The sequence below is a fragment of the Phallusia mammillata genome, chromosome 2, assembly GCF_965637545.1.
Source record: "Phallusia mammillata chromosome 2, kaPhaMamm4.hap1.1, whole genome shotgun sequence".
Taxonomy (NCBI): domain Eukaryota; kingdom Metazoa; phylum Chordata; class Ascidiacea; order Phlebobranchia; family Ascidiidae; genus Phallusia; species Phallusia mammillata.
In genome coordinates, this window is record NC_137253.1 from 1097234 (window position 1) to 1122059 (window position 24826).

At 36.7% G+C, this 24826-nt stretch overlaps 4 protein-coding genes and 1 long non-coding RNA gene across 5 annotated transcripts in view; 1 reads left to right on the forward strand and 4 right to left on the reverse strand.

Annotated features, from left to right (window-relative positions):
• Positions 1 to 238: 238 nt before the first annotated feature.
• On the reverse strand, positions 239 to 1812 carry LOC145214375 (28S rRNA (uridine-N(3))-methyltransferase-like). The gene is made up of 2 exons (XM_080082889.1): positions 1532 to 1812; positions 239 to 1267 (listed from the first exon to the last, which is right to left on the reverse strand). Exons 1-2 carry the CDS (start codon positions 1790 to 1792, stop codon positions 467 to 469), a joined length of 1062 nt encoding a protein of 353 aa, XP_079939015.1. The 5' UTR covers positions 1793 to 1812; the 3' UTR covers positions 239 to 466.
• Positions 1813 to 1854: 42 nt separating this feature from the next.
• LOC145214378 (uncharacterized) lies at positions 1855 to 4260 on the reverse strand. Its single transcript, XM_080082892.1, has 6 exons — positions 4128 to 4260; positions 3564 to 3773; positions 3103 to 3288; positions 2941 to 3041; positions 2540 to 2674; positions 1855 to 2077 (listed from the first exon to the last, which is right to left on the reverse strand). Exons 2-6 carry the CDS (start codon positions 3628 to 3630, stop codon positions 1901 to 1903), a joined length of 666 nt encoding a protein of 221 aa, XP_079939018.1. The 5' UTR covers positions 3631 to 3773; positions 4128 to 4260; the 3' UTR covers positions 1855 to 1900.
• Positions 4261 to 8988: 4728 nt separating this feature from the next.
• Positions 8989 to 24826, forward strand: part of LOC145214381 (uncharacterized) — a 47459-nt gene continuing 31621 nt past the window's right edge. Inside the window, exons 1-2 of the long non-coding RNA XR_013857040.1 lie at positions 8989 to 15484; positions 15718 to 15869. This is a non-coding gene — a long non-coding RNA (uncharacterized LOC145214381). The remainder of the gene's footprint in view (positions 15485 to 15717; positions 15870 to 24826) is intronic.
• LOC145215367 (uncharacterized) lies at positions 17203 to 23010 on the reverse strand (the record flags this gene model as incomplete). Its single annotated transcript, XM_080084055.1, has 7 exons — positions 17203 to 18221; positions 19691 to 19795; positions 20396 to 20485; positions 22305 to 22376; positions 22436 to 22615; positions 22688 to 22798; positions 22884 to 23010. Coding segments are annotated over 7 exons (1446 nt in total), but the record flags the coding sequence as incomplete, so codon positions are not given.
• LOC145215374 (ankyrin repeat and protein kinase domain-containing protein 1-like) lies at positions 23053 to 24182 on the reverse strand. Its single transcript, XM_080084071.1, has 2 exons — positions 23997 to 24182; positions 23053 to 23932 (listed from the first exon to the last, which is right to left on the reverse strand). Coding segments are annotated over exons 1-2 (882 nt in total). The 5' UTR covers positions 23999 to 24182.

Sequence of the window (24826 nt, forward strand, 5' to 3'; positions counted from 1 at the left end):
ATGTAGCATTTCTAAACAGCAATCTTGCAATAACCTTGCTTCTGTAAATGCAGCATCTGTAAAGAGCTAAAAAATTGGTTCTACCCAAACAAGTTTTTGTGAGACTCTCTTTGTATTGTTAAGTTTAACATAATTGTGTCGAGCCAGTGGTCTAGTGGGGTTTTAAACCCTTTTAGCACAGCAGGAACTGCATTGATGCAGTTTCATGTCTAACAAGAAAGGAAAATATACAACATGGTCCTAAACCGCAGTTTATTACACTTGGTGAAACAAAATGTAGCAGCTGATTTGCGCTAAAATATTCATCTTTAGGGTAAGGTTGTCATACTGAGACTAGGGGAAATTTATGGGTAACTTTTCACATCAATATGCGCCCTAAATTTTGGTTATTTTAGTTGCAACCTGGGGGAAAATGAAACACTCTGTTTAACTTATTTCATCAACAAACTCATTATTTTGCATGTGTTTATTTGAACACGACTGGTCGAAGTGCGGACAATGACACAAGTATCGCTTCCTCGGTTCGAATCGTCCTGCTTCCCTGAATAGGGCAAGTGTTGAGGTAATAATCAAACAAATGGCGAGGTTCGCTGATCCCGATAAGCTCCTCATCATTATCGAGGCCAGCTTCAAGGCCTTTTACTCCACCAAAGACTATCAACAAATGTTTGAAGCCCTCCAACTGAAAATCATCCACAGGATCCCCCTTTTCTGAAGTCCCTATTGTGACATCATACTTGCCAGAGTCTCTGAAAGGACATTGTGTGAGCACGTGACTTAAACTGCTTGCAAGTCTGATTGTGTAGCCCCAGTATAAAGCCCCGTGGGTCCGTGGCGTTTCAGGGGGTACAACTCGCCCCTCAAAGTATTTTTTATGCTTTTCTGTCTCGGGCAGCATCTTAACAGTCACCCTCACATTCGGTTGCAACACTTTGTCGATTTGGACAAGTTTCACCGTCCCACAATTCACAAACGATCCCTTCCCTGATTTGATTGGTCGGTCGAGGACAACGCCCTCTCTGTATGGCGAATCAGCATCCTCCCTCATATGATGGGGGCAGTCCAGGGGATTAAGTATCCCAGCATACTGAAGGTCTGGATGTTTTGGGAAGAAGGATTTTCTGAGATATTGTGGACATTCCAGGTATTGCAGGATTCGTGCAAGTTGGATATTTGGATTTCCCTTCTTTCCGACCCCGGAAAATTCTCCCTCTGTGGTTTTGTCGGAATTGTTTGCTGACTCATCAAAAATAACAATCTCATCAACCTGAAATAGGAAAGTTATTTATTTTCTTTCAATGAGATATTAAAGTAGGTTTACATATATATGATATAGTGTAGTTGTATCCAGTGGTGGGATTCAGCTGGTTTGCATTGGTTCTATAGAACCGTCTCAAGAAATTTTATGTGATCAGCGAACCGGTTAGCATTACTGGTTACTGCCAATGGACTTTTTGTAACAGAACCGGCTGGAAACTATGACTTTTGTGATAGAACCAGCTGACATAAAACAGTCTTTTCGCTTACTTACCTGAAATATGACGCAGGCTCTTGCAATTTGTCCAGCAAGGTAAGTTCTAAGCTCCGGGGATTGAGCGTTATCCAAAATTGATCCTGGTAAAGCGACACTGATTGTGAAATTTCTCCCCTCTGTTGACTTTTCATTCACAGCAGGTTCTACTTTCTTTTTTCCAACGACAGATTTTTCAAGTTTTTTAATTTTCCTTTTGTCCTTTAAAAGTTTTTTTTCAGCTTTTCGTTTCAAATGTTCAGTCTTTTTACTTTTCTCCATTATTTGTTATTCACAAATTTATCATCTGTACTTTATGCAATTCCTAAACAACCTACTTAAAGTCTGGAAAAAACAAAACAAAAATAGAATTATTCAAAACAACAACAATCAATCTTTGACATCAGTAACATAAAATCTTTTGGGCAGAATCGAGTATTTAAATGTTGACCACAATGCTTCCCCAGCTTTTTCTTGCACAACTTTGTCGGATATAACACTTCCCTGTTCTGTTATCATCTCCGAAGCTAAAACATCTCGAAAAAATTCAGAGATCAACTTCTGCACCTAAATAAACAAATCAAATATCATGTTTTGGCACCAGTACAGACAAATCAAAAGTCTACGGAATTTATACAAATTCATGGGAAAAAATCACAAAATAATTTTGCTATTAGATCACAAAGATGGCCGAGTGGTTAGCACAACTCCCTTTTGTTCACAAGGTTGTGAGTTCTAATCCCATCTTGGTCACTTGTGTTTCTCTGAGCAGAAAACTTGCTTCAGATTTCGTTAAACCAATTGAAGACACCAACTTCATTAATAAAAAAAACGACACAATAGATTTGTAAGCATGACACATTAAGGCGCTGCCCACCCACCAAGAAGAGAAAAGAAACAAACAAAAAAATATACAAAAGTGTTTTTCAATTAGCCAAACAACGCAGTTACCTGGGACATTTTCCAAACTTGCAACATTTTTAATTCAGTATGTGATAACACTGTATTACTGTAGCAATTTTGTCTTACTTCTGGGGTGTGAGTGATGTCTTTAATCAACAGTTGTAGCGAAGATTTAACACTTTCGTCATGAAGCAGTTTTTCAACCTGACCTTCAACAATGTTTCTTGTGTCATCAGCTTTCAAAATTGTGAGGAGTATTTCCTTCACAAAATACAGTTTATTTTCTCAAGCTTAAATTTTCTGGCGTTTTTAATACTGTTCTTCACTAGAAGCATACAATTATGGGAAATAATTTCCTTCACAAAAAATACACAGTGAAGTTATTTGTTTAAGGCTAATAATTTCTTGCATATTTAATGTTGTAATTTACTGGAAGCATACAATTATTTAAAAATTTTAAGATTTGCAGTTCACAAGTATTTGAGCTTTTGGAAATTATTTTTAAATCAAAAATTGTTTCAACAAACTTTTAATCTGCTTGAAACTTCATTTATAACGTTTTTATCCAGAATGACACCGAGCAACAAATTTGTAGCAGCTTGTTTGGTTTCATCGCTCGATAAAACATCTGCACAAAAAAAAAAAACTTTTAAATGTTTAACAAAAATTTCTAATATTTGCAAATTTACCCAAAACAAACTCGCTTGATTGTTTGCGTAAAATTGGGTCATGGAGCAAATTGTGGACAAGATCCTTTGAAAGTTGTTCGGTTTTGCTTAAAAGATGTTCATTTTCTAAAGATCGCTTAGCAACTGTTGAAACTTCTTCAGCCATGATGTCACGCATTTCATCTTTGAAGAAATAAGCATACCCACCTGTACAATAGGTTTTTTTGAGTTTAACTGTTTATATGTTGTTTCTCTTTGATGGTTTTAGGATAAATAACATTGTCTTATGCTGTTGTTGTTCTTATATTGGTCACAAAGTGAGATATGTAGTAAATTAGTAGCATGAAAACATAAAAATGATTTTCACATTACAAATTAGGGATATAATTCACAACTCCCTAAATTTGAAAGATTTGTCGAATCGGAATAAAACATGGGTATCCCTTTAATAAAAGTTTCATTCTCACTAGGAAGTAGTTTACCTGCCATGATAACAAAACCGAATGATGCAAACAATAATTTCCCTCTCCAAGTATACATTCGCCTCATCTCATCCAGTTTTCTCAAAGCAGAATCAAAAATCTTGTTTTGCTCGACAACTTTTTGCTGTTTTGAATCTGGGGACTTTGCGTTGTTTGAAGAAAATCTTGTTTGTTGCAAGTTAAATCGCGAAGGAAAATTGATTTTCTTCGCTGAAATCACAAGGAAAACATGTTTTACTGATTCAAACATTGTGCAGAAATGTTTCTATTTGTAATAGACTCTGCTTTAACAAAAATACAGTTTGCAGTTATGTTGAAATTGAGTTTCCGAGAAAAGTTTGATGACAAAGTGCATAGACTTGCAGGAAGATCAAATTTAAAACTTTTTCATGAAACATGAACATTATTTCTGTTTTTTAACAAGATATGTTATTATTTGACTTAATCCAACTGGCGTCGGTTTAACAATCTTACGAACCAAACTTTTCCCAAGCTTTCATATCTTTTGTGAAATCATAAAAATTACTTCTAATATAAATGATTTTGAAGAAATTACAAAATTACTTTGCACTTCTACATTTCCAGCTCTAATGCACGTTGCTTGCTGGGGATTTCCCGCAATGACCACTGATAAACTTCAAGCCGTAGAAAACATATCATCTACTGGAAGATAGAGTTTATTTCGTTTCGTGAATACAATTCCACAAAAACAATCATCGAGCCGGAAATAGCTGCGCAACATGGGTGTACTTTCGGCCCAAATTTTTTTTAATTATGTGGCAAAAATTTTTTTTTGTTTTTTCCTGTCCATATTTTGTCCAGGACTGTTTCTCTGTCTGGTTTGTCAGGTGTGTATGTTTACCAAGTTGTTGGAATTGCCGCAATAAGGCACTGGTAGTTTGCATGGTTTTGATTGTTGTTTATCAATTGGTAATTTTCGCAAACGCTTTCGAAGCTGCGATAGTCTAAATTGTTGTCTATAATTTGTTGGTACTTTAGCATACAAGCGTTTATAAAACTTTCAAAGGCGATGGGTTTTCGTTTGAATATTACTTTGTTGTTTAACCAGATACCGTAGTTATAAACTGTGTTCTGCTTCCAAAATTGGGTTACACATTCTTTCCATAGATCAATCGATGACCAGAATGTCGAGAGGGGAGTTAGTTTAGTGACCTCTTTGTGCGAGAGTTTTAAATTGGTGGCTGCAATGCAGATCATGGCGTTTAGTGAAGTAATACTAGTTTCAATTGTTTTCCAATAAGAATCATAGTCAGCATCAAACAGTTTCCGTATCCAGGAGAAACGAAGTGATTTTGCATAGGCTTCTAGGTCTATCATTTCCACGCCACCGTCCTCTATTCTACAATACAATATTTTCCTGCCGACTCTCTCCCAGTTGGAGCCCCAAAGAAAAGTAAAAAGTTTTCGTTTAATTTCTTTCAGAAATTTTTGCGGTATACTAATGGGCAAAACGCTCAGTTTGTACAGCAGTTTGGGTATCGCAAGGGTTTTGATAATGATCACTCGTCCTAATAACGAGAGTGATCTTGCTAGCCATGGTTTTGTTACAGCTTCAATTTCCTTTCCTATAGATTCAAAGTTGAGTGAAAACAGATTGGTTTTGTTTCTAATCACTGGAATTTTTACGCCTAGATATTTTATGAACGTATTTGGCCATGAAAGACCTTCCGAAGAAAGGTGGTGATTGGCGTTAGGTTGTCTTTCGCCTATATACATGGCGCATGATTTCGCAAGATTAATGTTACAGCCAGTGTGTTTGCCAAATTCCTTTGCTTCTGCAAAAGCTGCACGAAAGCTTTTTTCTGAACCGTCTAGAAAGAGTAAGCTATGACAAACAACGAAGGGGACAGCGGATCCCCTTGTCGAACGCCTCTTTCTATCCTAAAAGGGGTAGACATGTGGTTGTTATTAATGATCAAGCATTGTGAGTTAACATAGAATGTTTTAATCCATCTGCACATATCTTTTCCAAATCCAAATTTGGAACAAGATATGTTAACAAAGTTCCAATCCACTGAATCAAAGGCTTTACATATGTCTAAAAACAGTAGGGCCCCATGCAATCCTTGCTCAGAAATATGATCCCAAATGTTGAAAAGCGTTCTTATATTATCTCCTATGTATCTACCTTTTACAAACCCCGACTGTTCAGGTGCTATAATCGTGGGTAGTACTTTTTTTAAGCGACTGTTGATGGCTTTAGAAGCTATTTAATAATCTGCGTTCAATAGGGTAATAGGACGATAGTTTTCGGCGTATAAAAGGTCTTTTTCTGGTTTGGGGATTAAAGTTACGACCCCCCAAGTCATTTGCCCAGAAAAGGCACCTGTTTCAAACGCATGGTTAAATGCATTAACCAACGGACATTTTATATCTTTCCAAAATACTTTGTAAAACTCCGCCGGAAAGCCGTCTAGTCCCGGGGATTTGTTGTTTTTCATTGTCTTCAATGCTTCATAGCATTGCTCAACAGTCAGTTTCCCTTCACACGCGTTCGCGTTTTCCTTGTCTAATCTTGGACACCCTACACTGTTTACGTAGTCGTTCATTTCATCATTTTTAGTGCGGCACGGGTTTTTACTTGCCCTATACAGCGTTTCAAAATGGTCTTTTAGAACTTGTAGAATAGTCTTTTGGTCTGTTTCTATTTTGGAGTTTGAGTTTAATCTAGTAATGGCCTTTTTCTCCATTCTTCGTTTCTCCAGATTTAGGAAGTGTGAGTTGTTTTTGCCACCATATTCTGCCCACCGCGCCCTACTTCTTATATTGCGCTTTTGCGGTATCTTTCAATAATATTGTCGTATTGTTGTTGGGTTATTGCGATTTCGCTCGTCGTGCGTTCGTCATGGGGTTGGGGTGATTTTTGCATTTCTGAAAGTTTATTTTCTAGCTCTGTTTGTTGGGCTTTCAATTTTTTTCCCATTTCGCAAGCGTATTTGATAATAGATCCCCTTAGGTTGCATTTTAGTGTTTCCCAGAGGACTTGGGGAGATACAGACCCATTATCGTTATTTTTCATAAATTCGGCGATCCATGTTTTAGTTATTATGGGTCCCCTTCCCTGAAGGGGACACATATTGTTTTTGTCTATATTTTTTTTTCTTTTTTTCTTTTTTCTTTTTTCTTTTTTCTTTTTTCTTTTTTTCTTTCTAACGCAGATTTGTTCCCACGTTTTGGTCACGAAAGAATGGTTCAAACTTTTTCAAATTTACACACATTACAGATATTGGTCTAAAGATGGTCCATGTAAATTTTGACCCCGTTTGATCCCTTGGTTCACCCACAGCCCCCCAAAACGTGAAATTTTTAGCGCGGCTATTGTTCCCACGTTTTGGTCAAGAAAGAATGGTTCAAACTTTTTCAAATTTACACACATTACAGATATTGGTCTACAGATGGTCCATGTAAATTTTGACCCCGTATGACCCAGAGGTTCACCCACAGGCCCCCGAAACATAAATGTGTCTAACGCTCGTTTGGTCAAGAAAGACACTGTAGGCAGAAGTACCAAGAGAGTAACTCACTGGTTTACGATAGCGGGAGGGCTCAGCTTGACGTCGGACAGACGTTTTACGAGACGTCGTTTCAGTGATTAGAAATCAGCTGTTTTGCACAGCAATGTTATGTCATTTTATTAAGTTATCACTCACATTTTTAGTTTTGGCGAAGGTTTCACACCTATGACGTGATTTAAGCCTAATAAGCGTACTTCGGTTTTGTATATGTCAAGAAAAACTTTGTTAATAAAAGTTAAGATGAAAAAATTAACTTGACTTTTTTGCCAAATAAGTTTTTTTTTAAAATGCTCGCTGTCAGGTTGGCCGCCGCATGATCACGGGTTACTTAAGGTCAACTAGTCGGTATTACAAACACAGCACAAAACTTTCTTCATAACGTAGCGTTTTTTTGACAATCAATTAAGGAGTCAATACTCAAGGCATGTATAAATTAGGCTTAACAGTATTGTTAAACACGAATGACGGCGTGCTATTGAAAACGGTGTCAAAGGTCAAACAGTCGTTTGGCGTGTGCACCATGAGAGGTTACTACTGGTCAATGGTACTCGTTTTGCGAAACAAAGTTAAATGAAAAACGATTTGTTATGTATACACTTGTAGCAAATTGCTTTTTAATTTAAAGTGTCTGTAACACAACTGTTACAGCTTTCTAAAAAAAATTGTGTTCAAAACCCGACCTTGGAGGACTATATCTGGGTCAAAGCAAGAGATTAAATTAAAGTATTTGTTACGTTTTTTTTTAATTTTGTAATTACATGATAATAATAGTGCAAAAAGAATACGAAGAATTTTTTTTATTGTTGGGTTAATGCTTTCTAAAAATTTGTCCTTAAGAATGTAAAAATCACCGCAACATTTGTTTACCGTAAATCCGCACAAACGCGCGTGTGGGGACCCATCAGTTTTTGTTTACAAAAACAATCCTATGTGTAGATCAAATGATGTGTATAGTTAATTGGTAAATATCGTATAGAATATATAAAATGGAAGTATATCAGAAAGCCACTCTTCTAGTTATGGGTCCCCTTCCCTGAAGGGGACACATATTGTTTTTGTCTATATATTTTTTTTCTTTTTTTCTTTTTTCTTTTTTTCTTTCTAACGCGGATTTGTTCCCACGTTTTGGTCAAGAAAGAATGGTTCAAACTTTTTCAAATTTACACACGTCACAGATATTGGTGTAAAGATGGTCCATGTGAATTTTGACCCCATTTGATCCCTCGGTTCACCCACAGCCCCCCAAAACGTAAAAATTTTAACGCGGATTTGTTCCCACGGTTTGATCAAGAAAGAATGGTTTAAACTTTTTCATATTTACACTTATTATAGATATTGGTCTAAAGATGGTCCATGTGAATTTTGACCCCATTTGATCCCTCAGTTCACCCACAGCCCCCCAAAACGTGAATTTTTTAACGCAGATTTGTTCCCACGTTTTGGTCAAGAAAGAATGGTTCAAACTTTTTCAAATTTACACTTATTATAGATATTGTTCAAAAGATGGTCCATGTGAATTTTGACCCCGTTTGACCCCTCGGTTCACCCACAGCCCCCCAAAACGTGAAATTTTTAAAACGGCTATACTTGCTATAGCAGATGATTCTGGAGTTTCATACTTTTTGATTGGTACATTGCAGCGTATTTTAAACTATTTTGTAACTCGAAGTTGTATATATCCATTTTCACCCCTTTACCCCCAAATATTTGTTTGTTTGTTCACATGTTATTGAGGCCAGAAATACAAGACTTAACCTGCTGAAATTTTTAACAGCTGTGGATAGGGTGCTCCTTGTTGGCTGGTAAAAATTTCAGTGCTATCGGCTCAGTAATAGTAAAAATATGTTTTACATGTTGTCTTCTGTCATATTTGTGCTCGCTCATTGCACAGCTGACGCAATGAGAGTGATTGACGATAGTGGCACATGGAAAAATGCCTCTGCTTCACGCATGAACGCAGTCGTCACTTGACCATTTTCTCACTGGTTGGAATTAAGATGATACGGTGTTAGTGATATTGCGCTGTAAACGTTAACGCTGCGGGGTCACAGCAGGGACAAGCGATGCGTATGACGTCATGACCGTATTTGCCTGTCGCTCAGTGCACAGCTGACGCTATGGGAGTGATTGACCATAGTGGCGCATAGAAAAAAAATGCCCCTGCTTCACGCATGAACGCAGTCGCTACGTGACCATTTTCTCAGTCAGACAGAAGTCTCAACTCTCAAGGGAGTAATTCACTTGTTTACGATTAAGGCGGGTGAATGCAGCAGGAGTGCTCAGCTTGACGTCCGGACCGACGTTTTATGAGGCAGTCGTGTCGGTGATTAGAAATCAGCTGTTTTTGCGCAGCTATGCTACGTTGTTTTATTAAGTTATCAAGCACATTTTAAGTTTTGGAAAATTGTGTTTAAAAACTGACCTTGAACGACAATATCAAGGTCAAAGCATGAGAATAAATTGAAACTATTTTTCCTGTTCCTATTTACTGTTTTTTTTGTAATTATATCATAATAATGATGCAAAAACATTACAGACAAAACTTTTTGGGTTAAGGCTAAAGTTGGTTAAGCTTGTCCTTAAGAATCTAAAAATAACCAGGATGTTTGTTTACCATAAATCCGCACAAACGCGCGTGTGGGGACCCATTCGTTTTTGCTTGCAAAAACAATCATATGTGTAGATCAAATGATGTGTATGGTAAATTGGTAAATATCTAACAGTGATTGTGCCCTATTTTTACTGTTACCAAATCGCGTATGCATATGTGTGGGGACCCATTAGATTATGCTTGCAGAAACAATTAGGTTATAAACTGCCAGGAAAAAGATAGGGACCCAATGAAATGTAGTTGCCAAATATATATCCAGTATAAATATAGTAAATGAAATATGTGATACATCATTAAATATGATGTAGTATATATAACCCGGCAATATATAGGAAAACCACTATTCTAGTTATGGGTCCCCTTCCCTGAAGGGGACACATATTGTTTTTGTCCGTATTTTTTTTTTCTTTTTTCTTTTTTTCTTTTTTTCCGTCTAACGCGGATTTGTTCCCACGTTTTGGTCAAGAAAGAATGGTTCAAACTTTTTCAAATTTACACACATTACAGATATTGGTCTAAAGATGGTCCATGTGAATTTTGACCCCGTTTGATCCCTCGGTTCACCCACAGCCCCCCAAAACGTGAAATTTTTAGCGCGGCTATTGTTCCCACGTTTTGGTCAAGAAAGAATGGTTCAAACTTTTTCAAATTTACACACATTACAGATATTGGTCTAAAGATGGTCCATGTGAATTTTGACCCCGTATGACCCAGAGGTTCACCCACAGGACCCCGAAACGTAAATGTGTCTAACGCTCGTTTGGTCAAGAAAGACACTGTAGGCAGAAGTACCAAGAGAGTAACTCACTGGTTTACGATAGCGGGAGGGCTCAGCTTGACGTCGGACAGATGTTTTACGAGACGTCGTTTCAGTGATTAGCAATCAGCTGTTTTGCACAGCAATGCTATTTTGTTTTATTAAGTTATCACTCACATTTTTAGTTTTGGCGAAGGTTTTACACCTATGACGTGATTTAAACCTTATAACCATGCTTCGGTTTTGTACATGTCAAGAAAAACTTTGTTAATAAAAGTTAAGATGAAAAAATGAACTTGACTTTTTTGCCAAATAACTGTTTTTTTAAATGCTCGTTGTCAGGTTGGCCGCCGCATGATCACGGGTTACTTAAGGTCAACTAGTCGGTATTACAAACACAGCTCAGAACTTTCTTCATAACGTAGCGTTTTTTTGACAATCAATTTAGGAGTCAATACTCAAGGCATGTATAAATTAGGCTTAACAGTATTGTTGAACACGAATGACGGCGAGCTATTGAAAACGGTGTCAAAAGGTCAAACAGTCGTTTGGCGTGTGCACCCTGAGAGGTTACTACAGGTCAATGGTACTTGTTTTGCGAAACAAAGTTAAATGAAAAACAATTTGTTATGTATACACTTGTAGCAAATTGCTTTTTAATTTAAAGTGTCTGCAAAACAACTGTTACAGCTTTCTAAAAAAAAATGTGACCCGACCTTGGAGGACTATATCTGGGTCAAAGCAAGAGATTAGATTTAAGTCTTTGTTACGTTTTTTTAATGTTTTTGTAATTACATGACAATAATAGTGCAAAAAGAATACGAACATTTTTTTTTATTGTTGGGTTAATGCTTTTTAAAAATTTGTCCTTAAGAATCTAAAAATCACCGCAACATTTGTTTACTGTAAATCCGCACAAACGCGCGTGTGGGGACCCATTAGTTTTTGTTTACAAAAACAATCATATGTGTAGATCAAATGATATGTATAGTAAATTGGTAAATATCGTATAGAATATATGAAATGGAAGTATATCAGAAAGCCACTCTTCTAGTTCACATATTGTTTTTGTCCGTATTTTTTTTTTCTTTTTTTCTTTTTTTCTTTTTTTCCGTCTAACGCGGATTTGTTCCCACGTTTTGGTCAAGAAAGAATGGTTCAAACTTTTTCAAATTTACACACATTACAGATATTGGTGTAAAGATGGTCCATGTGAATTTTGACCCCGTTTGATCTCTCGGTTCACCCACAGGCCCCCGAAACGTAAAATTTTAACGCTGGTTTGTAATGCTCGTGTGGTAAAGAAGGAGTGCTTCAAATTTATTCAAATTTGGACATATGTTAGTTATTAATCCAAACTTGATCCTCCAGAAGTTTAACCCCGAATCACCCAGCGATTAACCCACAGGCCCCCGAAACGTAAAATTTTTAACGCTGGTTTTTATCGCTCGTGTGGTAAAGAAGGAGTGCTTCAAATTTATTCAAATTTGGACATATGTTAGTTATCAATCTGAACTTGATCCTCTAGAAGTTTGACCCCGAATTACCCAGCGATTCACCCACAGGCCCCCGAAACGTAAATGTGTCTAACGCTCGTTTGGTCAAGAAAGACACTGTAGGCAGAAGTACCAAGAGAGTAACTCACTGGTTTACGATAGCGGGAGGGCTCAGCTTGACGTCGGACAGACGTTTTACGAGACGTCGTTTCAGTAATTAGAAATCAGCTGTTTTGCACAGCAATGCTATGTCGTTTTATTAAGTTATCACTCACATTTTTGGTTTTGGCGAAGGTTTTACACCTATGACGTGATTTAAACCTAATAAGCGTGCTTCGGTTTTGTATATGTCAAGAAAAACTTTGTTAATCAAAGTAAACATGAAAAAATTAACTTGACTTTTTTGCAAAATAAATGTTGTTTTAAATGCTCGTTGTCAGGTTGGCCGCCGCATGATCACGGGTTACTTAAGGTCAACTAGTAGGTATTACAAACACAGTTCAGAACTTTCTTTCGTCATAAGGTAGCGTTTTTTTTACAATCAATTTAGGAGTCAATGCTCAAGGCATGTATAAATTAGGTCAAACGGTGTTGTTGAACACTCAGGACGGCGTGCTTTTGAAAACGGTGTCAAAAGGTCAAACAGTCGTTTGGCGTGTGCACCCTGAGAGGTTACTACAGGTCAATGGTACTCGTTTTGCGAAACAAAGTTAAATGAAAAGTTATGTATACACTTGTAGCAAATTGCTTTTTAATTTAAAGTATCTGTAACACAACTGTTACAGCTTTCTAAAAAAATTGTGTTCAAAACCCGACCTTGGACGACAATATCTGGGTCAAAGCAAGAGATTAAATTAAAGTATTTGTTACGTTTTTTTAATGTTTTTGTAATAAAATGACAATAATAGTGCAAAAAGGATACGAAGAATTTTTTTTTATTGTTGGGTTAATGCTTTCTAAAAATTTGTCCTTAAGAATCTAAAAGTCACCGCAACATTTGTTTACCGTAAATCCGCACAAACACGCGTGTGGGGACCCATTTGTTTTTGTGTACAAAAACAATCATACGTGTAGATCAAATGATGTGTATAGTAAATTGGTAAATATCATATAGAATATATAAAATGGAAGTATATCAGAAAGCCACTCTTCTAGTTTTTACAAATTTTGCGTCATCCAACAAGGACGTGTTCATCTTCCAATACCCTCTTCCCCTAGGTATTTTATCCAGATTAATTACGAGTTTGACGATGGAATGGTCTGATTGTGTGCCTGGTTCTATCTGAATTTGGGTGGTCCTGTTCAAAAGTGTATTTGTGACGAGTATAAAGTCTATGCGACTTGCTGTGTGTGGGTGTTTTTGTGTGCGAGTGTATTGTTTTAGAGTCGGATTTTTGATGCGAAACACGTCATATAACTCAAATCTTTCCATCGCTTGTAAAATTGCATTTTTCGCGCAGCGGTTGCTATGCGTAGTTTTTCCTCCGGTTTTATCTACTTCATCATTAAGTACGCAGTTGAAGTCCCCGGCTAAAATAAATTCATCTGTTCCGCTTTCGGCGCGTTGCTCCTCCAAGCGGCTAAACAGGTTGTCGTAAAAATGCGGGCTGTCTTTGTTAGGTCCGTAAACATTACATAGTGTTAAACGCTGGTCAGATATTTCAAGGTCTATGATAACAAAGCGCCCAAGATTGTCAACTATCACTTTGTGTTTTAAGTACGTTAGATTCTTGGAGAACAATACCGCCACTCCTTTGCTTTTTGTTGTGCCGTGCGAGGCTATAATTTCCCCACCCCATTCTAATTCCCATTGTTTGAGGCAGGATGCGGATGTGTGCGTTTCTTGTAGACAAATTATATCAATTTTTTTCTGACGCAGAAAATAAAACACACTTCTTCGCTTCTTGGGGTTTTGCAACTCAGCAACGTTGTAAGTTATGATAGAAAGCGGCATTTAAACGCGTTCTACACCTATTTCGATGTCAAATTCATATACAAAAAGGCGACACGAAGTTAAAATGCCTTCGTGCATCACCCTGTTGTGTGCCTTCTGTCGCTTTTATTTCTTATAACCTGATGATGACAATAGTACTTGTCGAAACGTCGTCATGTTCTACGCAAATGTACTGGCTTTGATTTTTTTACTCAGATTATTCAAAACCGTGAATAGAGTACCTAATTTTTGAAATATCATCGTCCACTTGTATTTGTGTTCTTGAAGACCTTCACACATTTGCGGGAATTACAGACCCCCAAATTTGTGTTCTTACAGTGGCCAGTTTTTAAATGCTTTCCTACAATTGGGAATAAAATTTGGTGCAAATAAAATCAGAAATCATCTTGCTCTTGGTAGTGAGGAATGGAAAAAACAATGACCGTAAATAAATAATATATTAAAGCTTATTTTAACTCAAACATTTATTAGTCATAAAAAGTTGTTATGTGAAACAATAATTGTGTGAATGCGCGTTGTTACGTTGTATGATTGTGACAGTATAGTGTACTATTTAATTTGAAGCTTGGTTCGCGCTTGCGCCCATCTGATTGGCTGTTGCTTCCTAAATGAAGTCCCACGTACATTTAAACCCCACCACTGTTTTGTTTTTATACATAGTGGTTTATTTCAATTATACATGACAAAAAACGTTTCTCCACAAGCAAAGATTGCCGTGCGGCTTGGTACGCAGCAAACATTATCACTATGTACAATGGATTTTACACTTTTCAAATTTTTGCTGGAAGAATATTGCGGCTTTAAAGTCCACTGCAACTTGACGAATTATAATATGACGTGCACTGCACAGCTTTTAGGCATTCATATTTACATACTTACATGAAAATATTTACATGAAAATAGTTTCAGTTTCGGCATTCCTTGAAACATTTTTTCACTATCGGAAAAAATGGGGTCGCATGATTTAATGATTTAATTTTCTTTTAAATTGGGGTCGCCTTGAAAAAAGGTTGAAGACCTCTGCCTTAAAGCAACAATAAGCAGTTCGACTTCGTAAATTAAATCCGATACTCATTTCATTATGGGGCGCCGTTGTCGAATAAATTAAGTTGCAGCAAGTTAGCTTAGTTGCGACACAAAATAGCTAAGTTACTGATAGGATTCAAAAAAGTAATATTTTTCAGCCGGTTCCGTTACAAAAAGTCCATTGACAGTAATCAGTAATGCTAACCGGTTCGCTGATCTCATAAAATTTCGTGAGACGGTTCTATAGAACCGGTGCGAACCGGCTGAAGCCTACCACTGGCTAACATTCAACGAAACATAGCTAACTTGCAGCAACTTAGCGTTGCAAGTTAGCTAACTTGCGGCAACTTAGTTAACTTGCAACGGCGCCTAATATTCCATTAACCAATTCCGTGGTTTAACAGTTCCCTCATCCGATATTTGTAACTTGCAGGTAAAGAATTTTCGTCGAGAAAAATTGTTTATTCGAAGCGTCTGACTTAAATACAGACAATTTAAACTGAACAATGCCAATCAGTCTTGGAATTGTTGATATTTACAGGTAAAACTTTATATTTAAAGTTTAATCTCCCGTTTAAGGATAATTGATTGGTTGAGTCGATGGTGATGTCACAAATATTTGTGTGGTATTGTGATGTCATAAACAAAATGCATACAACATGCGTTAAGCATATAAGTAAAATTAATGTGTTTATTTCCTTAGTCTGACACCAAACATCCCTTACATGATTTATTTTAAAAACAGTTATTTCATCACGTTATTTTTTTAATCAGGAAATAAATCAATTGAAGTTAAACCAAACTGGAGAAGCCAACAATTCATGATTACAACCATCAGAAGGAGGAAGTTTCAAAACGATCTACTGCGATCAATGCAGAAATTTTGTGATGTATAATCATTTTACACTTTGTTATGAGAAACAGAAGTAAGTTGTAATGGATATCCATGTATTATTGTGCTGTATATATTAACACATAGGTTTGTGAACAATATCGATGCAAACAAGCAAGTCAATCTGTGTTTGTGACAAAAACTTCCACAATTAGGTTGCTTACATTATATCAGAAATTGTTAAAAACAAACAAGTTGCCCATTTAAACCAGGATAATCATTACACAAGGATGAATTTGCTCATCTTAAACACTTAATGGTTAGAAATTGCATGTCTATGATTTTTCCCGGCATGTCTAAAATATACAGGTTTGCTTGGATCACTTGGTGCATTATTACCACCTCTTGGTGCTTGGTTATCACTTGGTGTATCTTAAAATCACTTCAAAATATTTTTATGTTGCTCAGTGCATATTTGCATGGCTTAGTGCATTTTTACATAAACACTGCTGTAGTAACAGGCATTTAAATCAACAAAGATATATCTCAAGCGATATATGGTGCACCAAGTTATCATGTATATTTTAAACGCACCCATCTTTTCTCTTGGTTTATCATCAAATTTCTTTTTGTGCATAACAGTGGTTGGAAGCTATGTGTCCTCAGCAATAAAAACAAACAGAATTAGATGAGGCTTCATTTAAAGTGGAAAAGTTTTTATTGAAACAAGTGAGAAAAGTTTCCAGAAGCAATTTCATAAAACCAGGTTTGTTGTGCTTATTCTTGTGATATAAAAATCACATTATTTAATTTCCTTTCCTGTTTTTAACTTGAATGACAAGACATAAGGTAATATTTTCTGAGGAACATTTTTAAGTGTGAGTGTGACAACAGTATTTATTAAAACTACCAAATAATTTGTGTGGAAGTATTGGCTGGTTATTTTATGTTCCAGGAATATTATTAACAGTTCGGAATCAACATAAACTTATCACAATGATCGTTTGTTCTTTTGCATAATCACCTGCATTCGCAAGATTTTAAGTACAAATTTACTTTTGCAGGGTTCATAGAGAAATTGGTAATAAATGTGATTATATCCGAGCTTCTGACAATTTTCGAGCATTGCAGTTTACTTGTGGAAACTTGTTGGTTTGAAAATATACAGATGGTTGTGTTTGGTCGGTGCAACTTTGCAAGGTTTGTTTTTTCTCAAAATTTAACATATTTGCTACAATTATGGCACTAATTTAAAATTCAAAACATATATATATATGTATATATATATGTCTAAAACTAGTTTCAAAGCATTTTAACCTCATTAAACTTATTCTCCATTTTTTACTGTCACAAATGCCTCATTATTCTTTAAAACCTAAACTTTCTCACTGCAAATAAACTCTGCAATTTCAACTAATTTTTTGTTTTTCAGATTTTCTTCTGGAAGTTGTTGTTTGAGACAAGTATTCGAAAAGTTTGTGAAAACCAGGAATTACAAAATTTCATCAACATTTTAATCAGCAGTAAGTTTTCTTTTTACATGTGTACAAATAATCGTCACTAAAATACAGAGATTGTGCACAAAACCAAAAAAACACAAAAAAAGTTTATTTACAACGAAAATGTGAATTTGTTTTACAATAATTTTGTCACTGACAAAACTTTTTGTTTTGCAGCAAACTTAATCACTTGTTCAACTTTGCTTTGTTTCTTTGCAAATTCTCCTCACTTCTTGCAATGTCTTCTCCTCGTCCTTCCTCAGTTAAATCCTCCACTGTTTTGAAAACTTCGATTGCTTTTGTAAAATATCCAACTGCTTCTTTGAATTGTGAAGTTTTCTCGCAAACAAAACCAAGATTGCTCAACAAAGAGCCATAGATTCCATACTTTGAACTTTCATTCCCGAACTTTGTTTCCATAAGTTCAAGTCCAAGTTTTAATGTTGTTTCACTTGATGCCGAATCCCCGATGTAATTTTGAATCACTTCAATGCAATACAAACACCAAACCTCTTCTAAACATCGAATTTCTTCGTTTATTTGAAGGTCGCGGATTTGCTGAGTCATGTCACGCATCAGTGGGATCACGTGTGAATGCACGATTTCTGTGTTTCTTAATTTTGTTAAAAAATCAGAATTTTTCGTCAAAAGTTCGATTGTTTGTTCAATTTCCTTTGCACAATCCGCTACACTTCTCGCTACAGCGAGGTCGGGATTTTTCTTAACAAAGAAATCTGCAGCAATGCTAAAAAACAAAATGGCTTCCAAATATTTTCCCCCATTTCGACGTTTTGTGGCTTCGGCTTCCAAGTCTTCTGCGGTAACCGCTAGTTGACTTTCAAACAATCTTGAAAGTTGTTGTTTTGTCGTTTTTGCTTCGTCATACTTTTTTGTTTTTAATAAATCAACATATTTTTGGACGAGTTGATTGAAGTCGTCACTTTCATCTAATAACAAATCAAAGCGTTGAAATTAAACTAAAAAATCTCAGTAAATTCCGATAGGTTGCGTAAAGTGACGAATAATTAGTTTAGATGTCAAACAGGTGTGGGGTTGACCAACGATGTTTTGTATTCATTTGGTGTTACAAATACAGACCAATATGTTTTTTGTGAAAACCAATCAGAAACCATGAGCCATATGTTTTTTAAGTGTAATCATGTGCAGAGTAATTGGGAAGAGGTCTTTGCATGGATCTCGGCGAATTGTTTCCTCCTTGATGCCAGGGCTTCTCAAACTGTGAGTCGCGACCCCAATTGGGGTCGCGTAATATAATTTTGGGGTCGCGAAACATTATGGGTTATTCTGTCAGTCACAATAAATGGTATACGTGCGTACTTTTGTTGTTTAAACATCATTTCTGTGTATTCAAACTGCTCTAAACACATTTTGTAGAACTTAAAAGAGTATTACCAGCCTGGTAGCCACATGCGCCTGACTTTTTTATGCCTATTGTGTGCAAACAATGCGAAAAAGCAGATATAAACTTATGTATATATATATATAATATAAGTATTTCTTTACATCATATCCGTCAAGGGGTCGCGTAGAAATTTCTGTTTTAAAATGGGGTCGCAGAGCAAGAAAGTTTGAGTAGCCCTGCTGTATACGTTAACGAATCTAAATTATTGAACTGTTTACTATTTCTTTGTAATTTATCGTTGTAAGTAGGCGAAAATACTTCCTATAAAATTTCCTTGTTTCAGGACACAGTGAAATCTGTATCAATTCTGAACATATAGCGGCTTTAAACTCCCGACGTATAAAGCAAAATGGACCGCTAATAAATATTACCCTGATCGGGAAAAAAACAACAACAACAAACAAATAGGAAAACTAAACGCTGCTTTCCCATATATTTACAAATTCAAGATACTACATTTTACGTAATGATTAACCACATACACCATTTGAGATACATGTATTGGATTTAAATTTGTCAACTAATTTTAAGTGTGTCCCTATCTTTACACCAGGGAATCACTATTCTATTTTTTTAGGTATTCGAATTTTTGCAAACTTTATCATTTGACGAGTTTATTTCTTGTGTAAGAAACATGCAACCCTATATCGGAGCTGTAAACACATGGACTGGCTGTCGTCGAAAACATGCAACCACTAAATTCCTTCATATCGCAGCAGAGTAGCAATACCAACTTGTTTGTGAAAATAAGACAGAAAGCTTGGCTTATATGTGCGCACATTATGGCACCTGCACATTTTGGCGCACGTACGTTTTGCAAATATTTGCCATAATGTTTGTTTGCAAAGAATACTTGTTTGTCTAGTTGCGATGAAAAATTTAACAAAGCTGCAAAGGTGTTGCGTTACTAAGTGCTATTGTTTAACTTTGAATTTCTCTCTTTAAATTATTTTAAATTTTATTTAAAGATTATTAATTTTTTTTAAATGTTACCAATTGATTTATTTGTAGTTTGCTGTGGTGAGCTGCTGGAATGGGAACTTTCCTCTGTAGATTCGGTGGAGCTTTGGACTTTGGTACTTGCAGGACTGCCGGAATCTAAACGCAAACGGTGCATCCAAAATATACAGGATCGCTTGGATCACTTGGATCGCTTAGTGCACCGCTTGGATCGCTTGGTGCACCTTTATACAACTGGGTGCACCTTTATACAACTGGGTGCACCTTTATATCGCTTGGTGCAACTTTATATAACTAGGAGTGCCTTATAAATGTACACCAAGTTGTATAAAGGTGCACCAAGCGACCCAAGCGATGCACTAAGCGATCCAATTGATCCAAGCGATCCTGTATATTTTAGATACACCCAAACGCAAAGGTGACCTTAGAATGCAACATGTTGGTGTTTTTATTCCGTTCGTTGGCGCAAACACAGTCGCGTTATATACTTATAACACGTGTTAAGTTCACGTTTTATAGGGTCCTGTGGATGATTCGCTCGGTCAATTGATAAATACCCAACTTCTGTATAAATTTTAATACTTTTGAAGCACTCTTTCTTGACCGAACGCGCGGAACAAACCAGAGCTAGATAGAAAAAAGCCAGAAGCTTTGCAGTTTGCGCAAAGTTGAGTCGTTACCTTTACAACAATGGATTTTAAATGTAAAGTTATGCGTGTTTGTTTGTGATTGGTTTACCTGCAGGTTGCTGTGGCGATGTGCTGCTTGAATGAGCGATTTCCTCTCGTGGTGCGGTGGGGCGTTTCTCATCACCTTGTCTGATTGGAGCTAAACGAAAAAGACATTTACAAAGTGACTTCTTCAACAAAAATTTGCTAAAGACGAACAATGTAATTGTCAAAATCATGAGAACAACTTACAGCCAGTTTCATAGCAAATCATAAGAAACAATTTATATTCGTATTACGCAAGATAAGTTGACCTGCAGTAAAATATTGCAGCCCGATGGAGTGATGTGACGTATCGGCAGTCGCAACCGGCAGAGTCAAGTTTACTGGTTTAAACAAGTTTTAGACAATCGAATTGTGGGTGACCTTAAAAGTTAATTACATTTCAATAAAGTCAATGGAACTTTGCAGAAGTTTTAAGGGTTGTTGCATAGTAACAATACTTAGGTCATGCATTTCGGAACTTTTATGTGAAAACCTGGAATAAATCCGCCAAATTTATAATGAATGGTGATTACGAACCAGCTAGCTATAGATAATGTTTTTTCCACCAGCTTTTCGCAGTTCCAGGCTGGTTTCTTAGACAGAGCGTATGTAACCACATAAGCCTTTCTTATTCGCAAACACTTCAACAAAACTGCACTTCGTTTTCCATGTACATGATATTTAGGCGTTTATACTGAAGGATCAGCGTAATACAACGCGAGCTTTTCTAAAGGGAGGTGCCACGTCTAAAACAGGTTTGTAGTTTAGGCCTACCATATTTCCATCAGCAAAAAGAAGGACACATTTTTTGAAAGAACATAAAAAGCTACTTTTAAAGCCCCCCAAAAAATAAAAGTATAAGTAAACGTTTTTTTTTGCAGTCAATTAGTGCAAAATAGTGTAGATAAAGTTGCACACTAAACATACGTTTGTATTGTCACGAAACTGCTGTGTAAAGTCCAAACATATTTCTTTAAAGATAAGCAAAATAAGTATTTTTCACTTTTTTAAAAGCATAACAGTTTGATCTATATTTAGTAAATCAGAACTTTAAAAAGGAGAACATTTGGGCACTTTGTATTGTCCTCGGAGGACAACTTGGTTTTTGTTAAAAGAGGACATGTCCTTCAAAAAGAGGACGTATGGTAGGTTATTGTAGTTAAAACATTAAACTCAAAAGGTTCGTTGTAAAATATCATTAATAAGTTATGACAATCACTTTAAATTTTGGGGTAGAAAATTAGTGGTAATTGAAATATTGTTGGTGTATCACACCCTATGTTGAGTGTTTCTGATGTGGCGTGGATTTTTACCAACATTACTTGTTAAAACTCATCCTTTAAAAGTTTTGTTTTTCCACCCATAAATATATTCAACCCCTGTTAGGGTGAAGGTTTGCGCTTTATTGTATTGGCGCTGAGCTACCTTCAATACCCGCCTTGTGTTACCCAAAAGACCAACAGGTATGAAAAAGCAATGAATATGACTTACAGACTAAAAAAGTTAAAATTCCGTAGTGTAGCGATGTGCTTTGATACTTTCCGCAAAGGTAGTTTGTGCAAATACTTGTCATTCCGAAATCTCACAGTAATTTTGGTTTGCAAGAGTTTTTGTTGTTTTCCACAGTTTTTCACAACGGAGTTTCGAAATGTTTTTTGTCACAACTCAGAGTCAGAAGAAAGTCGAAGCTTTTTTAAGGTTCAGAGTTTTGTTGTTTAAGACCAACATTATTCCATTTAAAATTATCGATGATTTTTAAAGGCTCACAGAAGAGATAAGCCCTTTCTCTTGCTCCAAAATATTTGAAAGGAAACAACTGCTTCATCAATACGAACACCGCGCAACCTATGCAGCCCGAAACCGCCACGTTTTGGTCTTATTTTTACAGCATAGGTTTCAAATTATTATTACTTATTTATTTGTGATTGGTTTACCTGCAGGTTGCTGTGGTGATGTGCTGGAATGGGGAATTTCTTCGACCAAGGTTCTTACAGGTCTTGTTTGATCTAAACACAACAAAAACTTTAAAATCGTTTTTTTGGTAAACTTTGAAAACTTTTCTTACCAAGGTGCTGCGAACTGGTACTGGCGGGAATTTCACCTTGTTGAGAAGAAGGTAATACTTGCTCTTGAGCGCCCCCTGTTGGTTGACGCGCTTGTTGTTGTGGTGATTTGCTGGAATGGGAACTTTCCTCTGTAGATTCGATGGAGCGTTGGACTACGGTACTTGCAGGATTGCTGGAATCTAAACACAAAGGTGAACTCAGAACATGTTGTTGGCGCAAACACAGTCGATTAGGTTTTCAGTTTCTTATACCCGGGTGCTGATGTTGGGGGGTTTCCCTTGAAACTTCCACAGTTGATGTTTTCGGTTGTGTGATTTCTATGGATGTATTGGCCTCCCTACTCTCTGTTCCTGCGATGGAATCTAAAATTTATCACAAAATTATCGGAAACAATGTAACTGTCAACATTATGAAATCACTACAAGTTCAAGCCAATGTATTCCATACCCGGCTGCTGTGACCTGCTACTGGTGGGAATTTCCCCTTGTTGAGACGAACCGTGCTCTTGTGCGTCCCCTGCCGGTTTGGTAGGTCGTTCCACTGTGCGACTAGATGTAGTGGACGGCACTGGAAAGTAAAACAGTTTGTTTTCAAAGAATAATTTTGTTTGTGGTGTTTAATATGAAGGTTTACTTTCAAAATGTCCAGTTCTTGGTGAGAAATAATAAAGCGGGACACGTTGACTTTCGTTGGTGGATGGTTGGTTGACAACCATTTCCTTGGCAACACTTGCTACTTGAGAAAGTAGGTTTTCGGGGTTTTGCTTTTCCAACAGATTTTTCAATTCTTCACTGATTTCAGTCATTGTGGGACGTTTTGTGGGATCTTGATCCCAGCATCGCTTCATCAGTAGTTGGAGTTGCTCTGCGATTTCTCTGTCTTCACCGACCAAAGTTTGTATCCAATCCTGTATTTCCTGACAGTCCGGTCTTTTACCTCTCTTGATTTCCTCCAATAACTCCCTTCGCTCTTCTTCTGCCAGACGTGGATAAGGAGTTTTACGAGCAAGTACGAAATAAACTATCATTGCGAAAGCGTACACGTCGTGCTCCTTCCTGGGTTTCATGGTAAGGTTCTTCAGTTTTTCAGGAGCGGTGTAGTAGGGAGTGAATTGGAGCCTTTCTTTTTTGGTTCGTGCCAAGGGATTCACAGTTACCGAAGTACTGTAAGTTGCCATTTCGGCGGAGCCAAAGTCGCCAACCTTGCATTGAAGCTTTTCAGTGAGCATAATATTTCCAGGTTTTAAGTCCTGATGAATTAAACGTTTGCCGGGCAAATTGTGACAGAAAGCCATTGCTGATGTTATTTCGTGTAAAATGCGAACGCGCACAGCAAGGCCCAGTTCTTTGGATGTATCCATTAGTAAAGTTTCTAAATCTCCACCCTTGCAGTATTCCATCACGATTCCCATTGCAAAAGACCATTGGACGTAACCGAAAATTCGAACGACATTTTTATGATCTGCTTTCAGTAAGTGTTCCATTTCCTCTTGAAACCTTAAGAATATTTCGATAATTATAGCTATTGTAGTTTTTGTATGTAACAATTGACAAATCCTACATTTTCACAACCAGTGACTTTTTGTGTTTTGCACCAGCGACTTTAAATATTTTGATGGCAACTTCTTTCTTTAACCCATTGTGGTATCCAAAGATAACATCCCCGAAACCTCCTGAACCGGCCTCAAACTTCTCAAGGTCACATGTGATGTCGCCACAGTCCAATTTTCGTAGCTTTACGAAAACAAAACAACTGATTAATCTCCCATGTTTTCATTTACTCACGCAAAGCAACACGTGCTCGCAACAATTTTTAACCTATGCGACAGCGCATTTGCATGCAATAAAGCTTGCTTAAATGTCCAAGAATAAGAGAAACATTTTGGCGCTAGCTTAGTGTGAATTAAAACATCGCAAAGCCATTAATCAAGAAAATTTTCCATCCCAACTATTTGTCGCTACATACAAGTATGGAAATACCCTCATAATGATGTAAGTAGCCGCCCATGTTTACATGATATTGATTTAATGAATCACGAAATCATGTGAGGAAATCACCAATCAATCAGCTTTATATTAGCAGTGGGTCTGTGGTATATCATTCCACATAAATTGTCAGTTTTACAGAGAACCTGTTAAAAAACACTTGGAGCCAAAAAGCTGTTTTGAAATGAACTGCCACTGGTAAAATGTATTTTTTTGTCTCACGCCTTTCTGCTTTTTGTTGTTAGTTAGTTTCTTGGATATAAGGCACACTTGGTAAACCTCATCAGCAGTGAAAGCAAATAAAAACTCCCCCTATGCAACATTAAATGTTCTGTTTTCTTCAGACACTGATTTTAATTTTTTGTTTAACACTTAATGTTAGACAAATATGAACAAAACAGGTAT

What these genes read in the sequence shown, in the direction of transcription:
- LOC145214378 (XM_080082892.1), bottom strand. Translation starts at nt 3,630, where the DNA reads ATGAGGCGAATGTATACTTGGAGAGGGAAATTATTGTTTGCATCATTC. An exon ending in ATCAAGCGAGTTTGTTTTGG is followed by an intron (nt 3,042 to 3,102) that starts GTAAATTTGCAA and finishes TTTTTTGTGCAG; the next exon opens with ATGTTTTATCGAGCGATGAA. An exon ending in AAGTTTCAAGCAGATTAAAA is followed by an intron (nt 2,675 to 2,940) that starts GTTTGTTGAAAC and finishes TATTTTGTGAAG; the next exon opens with GAAATACTCCTCACAATTTT.
- LOC145214375 (XM_080082889.1), bottom strand. Translation starts at nt 1,792, where the DNA reads ATGGAGAAAAGTAAAAAGACTGAACATTTGAAACGAAAAGCTGAAAAA. An exon ending in GAGCCTGCGTCATATTTCAG is followed by an intron (nt 1,268 to 1,531) that starts GTAAGTAAGCGA and finishes TTCCTATTTCAG; the next exon opens with GTTGATGAGATTGTTATTTT.